Source organism: Vitis vinifera, chromosome 7 (genome assembly GCF_030704535.1).
Source record: "Vitis vinifera cultivar Pinot Noir 40024 chromosome 7, ASM3070453v1".
NCBI classification, from domain to species: domain Eukaryota; kingdom Viridiplantae; phylum Streptophyta; class Magnoliopsida; order Vitales; family Vitaceae; genus Vitis; species Vitis vinifera.
Window position 1 is genome coordinate 1114001 of NC_081811.1, and position 6000 is coordinate 1120000.

The 6000-nt window shown below is 35.2% G+C and overlaps 2 protein-coding genes across 2 annotated transcripts; both read right to left on the reverse strand.

The window, feature by feature from the left end:
- Positions 1-1570: 1570 nt before the first annotated feature.
- Positions 1571-3532, reverse strand: LOC100854299 (ankyrin repeat-containing protein ITN1). The gene is made up of 3 exons (XM_019221335.2): positions 3195-3532; positions 2466-2803; positions 1571-2210 (listed from the first exon to the last, which is right to left on the reverse strand). Exons 1-3 carry the CDS (start codon positions 3469-3471, stop codon positions 1608-1610), a joined length of 1218 nt encoding a protein of 405 aa, XP_019076880.1. The 5' UTR covers positions 3472-3532; the 3' UTR covers positions 1571-1607.
- Positions 3523-5871, reverse strand: LOC109121484 (uncharacterized). The gene is made up of 5 exons (XM_019220954.2): positions 5175-5871; positions 4786-4935; positions 4228-4338; positions 3655-3773; positions 3523-3537 (listed from the first exon to the last, which is right to left on the reverse strand). Exons 1-5 carry the CDS (start codon positions 5869-5871, stop codon positions 3523-3525), a joined length of 1092 nt encoding a protein of 363 aa, XP_019076499.2.
- Positions 5872-6000: the final 129 nt, after the last annotated feature.

The window sequence follows — 6000 nt, forward strand, 5'->3', positions numbered from 1 at the left end:
AAATGTTGGATGCCTCTAGTCAACTTTTGTGTTACTTGCATTACAAAGTAGTTAACATTTGAATTCTTTCTTTCGTGTTAGAGAATTATTTAATGAATTCTCCTCTAGATTTTTCTTAATTCTATACTTGTGGGCAAACTATTCTATGCTAAATATTGTAAAAGGGCTTTGATCTCACCCTTATGAGAAAGTCACTTATTTTAACTAATTTTATTTTATAAATTTTCTGGAGTCAAAAGGGAGATCAGTTTTGTCATGTAGAATATAAGCAGAAGAAAAAAGACGAAAGTAAAAGGCAAATGTACAAACAAGCAAAAAAAGAATATGACTTATTGTCGAAGACTCTGAAACACACCTACCTCTCAGTAAGCATGCTTTTCAGTCCTCTTTGAACATTCTGTCTTTATGTTTGTGCTACAACAAAATTCTAGTTAGTTTATTTTCTTCATTAGAAACCCAGATGAAAATTTGAACTACCTGACTTAATATTATGTGTATTATCAACAAATTTGAGAAGATAATTTTTTTCCCCAAAATAAAATGGCCTTGCTTGCATGTTGAAAGCAAGTGATTTTCCTTTTATTTGAGTGTGAACTTATATAACACCAGTTATTTCTTCGGTTCTTCTAACAATATCAGAAATCTGATAAATATTTGAATTCAAGGATTTAATTTGATTAATATTATTTTTTTACCTTTTTTTTTTTTTTTTTTTTTTTTTTGAGTAACAAGAAAAGGAAAAAAGCTAAGGTTAATTTGATGCTATGTTGTGTGAGAAAAGAAAAAGAAAGAAAAGTCTTATGCTTCACAATAAATTTGGTCTTGCACAGCAAAAGCAAGCATATTTAAAGTGCCATGTAATAAATGGTTTCTCTGAAAGGAAAAGGAGTGAGAGAAGCAAAAGAAATTATATGCCTGACCATTTATATATATATATATATATATATATATATATATATATATATATATATATGTTCATGTGCTTAAAAAAAAATCCAAAATAGAAATTCATTATTCAAAACCAGACTCCATCACCATGATTTAAACAAAATAATCACCCAAACTAAATTGATATAAGATGATCAAAGTATATCGGAATTTGTGCACGATGCCGTTTTGCATATTTTGAGCTCATACTGTTTTTGGATGTAGACAAAAATAAAAATAGGAGCTTATACTGTTAACTGGTAAGTTAATGTTTTAAGCCTACATTGACACATGCAATTCTTGCATTACTAGCTAGTTCAGGGTTGTAAATGTTGTATGATTATTTAAGACTTCATGGTCTTAGCCTTGATCATCCGAATGTTTGCAATAAGACTTGACCATTCCACAACACACCACCCTTTCCTGGGCTTCAACAGGGACTTAAGACACACCCATCAGGGCTTATTCCTAAGCCACCATTTGTCGTAGTGGTATTATTGAATACCTAATGGAATTGATAGATCAATAAAATCTATCAGAATTTTTGCAATGAATAATTGTTTTACTAACAAGACAAAGGCATGAGATCCAGGCTAGAGAGTTTATAAGCAAGATAACCAATTAACACAAGCCCCAAAAGGAGGGGAGAAAAACAACTGCAATTATTTACATTTCAACCACTAACCATAGATAGTACGCTGTGGCACTTTCTTAAAGATGGCCCATATGAGATCAAAGTAGAAGGGAAACTGTGCCACCGCAAAAAATGTTACTGGGAGGCACGCCACTGCATACACGGGGAATGCAGTTTGTTTCAGTACATTTTTTAGTAGGAAAAAGTGCCCTGCACAGAAGCAAACCAACATAGCTCCTATGGATATAAAGAGAGATGTTAAACCTAGCAATAGCTTTCGCGGCAACCCTCTACCAAAATCTTTCACTTGGTATCTAGATGTTAGAATTGCCAGAAAAGTGACCACAGAGGTGACTGAAAAGGATAGAGCAATGAGGGATGAAATTGCATAGACCAGAAATCCAGGATGGTGTTCAAGGGTAGGTTCGCTGCTATTTTCCTTGAAGCCTCCTGGTATAGTAGCTGTCGTGGCAAAGGCTACGGTTGTAACAAGTGTTGCTACTACTGAACATGAATTTGAGGTGTTGTTTAGCCATTTGCCGCCTTCTCTAACAAGTTCTTTGTGTGATTCTGTGAAGATCTCCTTTGGGACCTGGTTCTTGTTGTTGTAGCGAATGAAGAAATGTCTTGGTACGGAATTCTTTACGTACTGCACCATTAAACCCATGCATTAGGGTTAGTGTATAATAGTCTGCTTACCGAGTTAAAACTTTACGATATGCTTTCCAAAGAATAATGCTAATTCATAGAAAATTAACAACCCCATATAGAGATGTTCATGATTTTGTACGGTCGAGAAAGAATTTTCCATGAGGAGAACTAATTCAATTGTTGATACATCATCTTCTGAAAAAAAAAAAAAAAAAAACAACCAAAAATAAATAAATAAGTCTGGGTGGCATACCTTATACCATTTGATCTCCCATTGCATTTGCAAAGCTGCAAAGGGATATGGCCTATAATCTCCTAAAGTTGCTGCAAGATGTAATGCACTGTTCCCCTCACTATCAACCATACGAAATGCACTTTCTTCCAGAGGTTTCCGATTGAGTAATAGCTCATAAACACTGATTTGTCTATTCTTCACTGCCAACAGTACTATATTCTTCTGGTCTGAATCTACATGGCGAATGGCTGCTGGAAATAGTTTGAGGATCTTCTCCACCATTTCTATGATGCCATTCTCTGCTGCAATTAATACTGGCGACTTCCTTTTTCCCATCCCCCAAGTTCTCTTCAATGCTGACAAGATTCAATATCTCAAGGTTCAATTCTTGAGCCAAAGTGGCCAATGTTCTGCTGTTACAATAAGTATCTTTGTTTTTCTACTTCAAATATATCTTCCTCTTCATCAGTGATACTGAAAGTAAAAGTTAGTATTTTCTTTTTTTGGACGTCTGTGCATTAGTAACTTGCTAAATATATTGATTACATCACAAATATATGAAAATAGGTTTTTCAGTTCAATCCACCAATTGCAGGGGCAGTAGGTGATTTAAGCAAGGGAAGTTAAGCTGTATCTTTCATAATTATATACCTTATATAGATAGTACATCTGCTGCTAACTGCATATACATTTGGCTTTATTAAGTTATAATTTGGACTTTCATAGTAGGCAATGTGAGAAAATTACCTTCTTCCTTCTGTTTAACTTCTGAAGAATGATGTGCAGAAGCCTTCGGCCTTGGCTCTTCCTCAGACTCACTATCATCAGGGTTTGCTTCTCCATAATATGCCAAGAGTGATGTTTCCTGATCAAAAACTTTTTTTATAACGTTTTCCTGGTACCATCCAATGTGATGTTGGGTCAATTTGATCATAAGGTACTGTTTCTCCAGATCTCGGTTGTGAGAGCTGGGGAATACTTCCACTATCATATTCGAAAGGTTCAACATATTTAAGCATTTCATCCATGATTTGAACAGACCATGTGTGCTTTTCTTTCTTCTCTTTTATCTTATTTATATGTCTTGATCCTGTCCACCACAATCAATCACAACATACATTGAACCAATATTAGCACTTTGGATATGAACAGAATATGTGTATATCATTCTAGTGTATGAATATATATATATGGTGATCATACCAACCATAACAGCCGGCAATGTCCATGCTTTAGCTACAAGCTTGATGAAGTTCTCATAGCAAATGCCATAATAATTTGGATGAGGCCGCTCTTGTCTTCGAGCGTTATGGCTTGATTGTTTACCTGTAAATTAAAAAGAGGTTTGGAGTATTCTCTAGTTTATTTTCAGAGCAAGACTCTTACAGTAGTGTTCATTTGGGATATACGTAGCACACAAATTGACAACCCAAAAAATAAATAAGTAAATAAAGGTTCTCAAAAGAAAACATTTATGGACTAATTAAACTTGGTTGATTAGGTGATACAAGCAAGAAATTTATTGGAAGATATATCTCAAGCTCAATAAATTAATGATTTAATTTGTACTCAATAAATTAATGGTTCTAAAAAAAAGTGCTCAATCAATTAAACCAGATTGTCTAGAATTGAACTTTTCATCCTAATTTGCTCTTGAGCTGAATTCAAGAAGGTTCTGGATTTACTTATTAGCCCAATGCAAATTCATGAGTAACTATCTGGTCAAAGTCTCATATGCATAACTAAAATGATGAATTAATATGGGAATCACTTAACCCACCTGATGCTTTGATCATCTTCCATAAGTTGGTTAATATATAGAAATTCTCTGTATGGTTAGGGTTCTCGTCAGCTTCATATTTCTGTGGAAGGAGCTTTTTGACAGGCACACCTTGCAAAATAACATTGCAATGAAACATTTTCACATAGTAAACTAATACATGATTGCCCCAAAATTATCCTACAAAAACCTTCATTGAAAAATAGATATGGGATTCTCAATCGCTTCAAGGCAAGTGATTTATGGATGTGCTTCTCTCACGCACACCCTAGGCTAGATTTGTGAATAAAAACTGTTATTATAATATAGTTTAGATTATTATATAAATTACAGGTACATAATGACTTAGGATAATGGGGTAGATGACTTTAAACAATAAATATCAAACATAGAGCATGAAGTAGATCTGCATCAGGCATTGATCGGCTGGCTGTCGTCACTGGCCCTGAAAATTAGATATCAAAACCTGTGGGCAGCCCTAGGTTCCAATTCAGCGACTCCTATGTCACAACTTTACAAGTTTATTGGAAATCCTTTGGTCAGTGGAAGGATACTTACAAAGATAAATGATTTCGTCGAACCAATTCAGTCGAGTTCCGCTTCTGAATAAAGTAGCCTTAGAAGCAAGGAGGTGGAGAGGGGAGATTCCTCTCTCATTGACATAATTGACGAGGTCAGGATACTCATGAATAATTGTAAATGCCAAATCTATCATGAACAACAATGAAAATGTTATATAAATAAAAGCATGAGCCTTTCGTTATATATATATCAATTGGTCAATTCTGTTGAGATGATAACATTATAACAAATGTATAAAACACAAATGAAAATAGAAAATATGTTACCCTAAGTTATAAGGCATGAAGCAAATAGATTATCTATTCCTATAGATGTTCAGATGAATGAATAGAAAACAATAAATAGGGCCTGAAAGCATTGCTCACCGAAGTATTCTCCGGTGATGGCACAGTGAAGACTATTTTCTCCATCACTCCTCCGAAGGTACTCATACACTTTGTTGTTAGCAGTACTGCTACAAATGTTAGAGAGGCAAAGGAAAGCGTCTTTCATACCATGGAGAGCTGCTAAGAAGAGAGGGGTCTCATTTTCATTGTTGCGAACACCCACCAGTTCTGGATACTCAGCAGCTATGCACTTGCACATGCGAACGTTGCCTACTGACGCCGCCAAATGGAGAGGGGTGTTCCCTCGATCATTTTTTATATTAATCAGATACACGTTGCGATGGGCCATCAGTTGGACTAGTTTTACCACTACATCTTCTCTGCCATCTGATACTGCTATATGCAATGCCGTGTCCCCTGATGTAGTGGTCTTCTCATCATGAGCCCACGGATCTTCCTTGCATATATCTACAACTTTTTCCCATTTCCCTTGCATGGCATATGAAATCAAGCTTGGTCCAGTGGCCCCTTGTTCTGTGTCCACGACAAATGCCATTCTTCCTCTTCTTAGAACAACTACTACTGTTCTATTGCTGAAGGTACCAAGGATGATTATTGTATATGTAGAGCAAACAAGCTGTCCCAACTGTGGCAAGCCACCATAAACTGAAAGTGATACCTTGCTCTGGATTCGGGATGAGCACAATTTTATGGACCCCAAAAAGAGAACATCCATGTTTCATTATCCTCTTAACTATCATATTTTAAAATTTTATTTAGAAAATTTGGAAAAATAAAAATGGGATATTTAAAACGCATCAAATTACTTTTTAAATGTGAATGACTCATTCAATTATAATACTGA

Excerpts from the sequence above, each read along its gene's own strand:
- LOC100854299 (XM_019221335.2), bottom strand. The coding sequence starts at position 3,471 with ATGAAATGCTTAAATATGTTGAACCTTTCGAATATGATAGTGGAAGTA. Across the intron at positions 2,804-3,194 it reads AGTTAAACAGAAGGAAGAAG|CATTGAAGAGAACTTGGGGG; the intron begins GTAATTTTCTCA and ends GAATCTTGTCAG. Across the intron at positions 2,211-2,465 it reads GGGAGATCAAATGGTATAAG|TACGTAAAGAATTCCGTACC; the intron begins GTATGCCACCCA and ends TTAATGGTGCAG.
- LOC109121484 (XM_019220954.2), bottom strand. The coding sequence starts at position 5,871 with ATGGATGTTCTCTTTTTGGGGTCCATAAAATTGTGCTCATCCCGAATC. Across the intron at positions 4,936-5,174 it reads CATCACCGGAGAATACTTCG|ATTTGGCATTTACAATTATT; the intron begins GTGAGCAATGCT and ends TGTTCATGATAG. Across the intron at positions 4,339-4,785 it reads CGACGAAATCATTTATCTTT|GTGTGCCTGTCAAAAAGCTC; the intron begins GTAAGTATCCTT and ends TTATTTTGCAAG.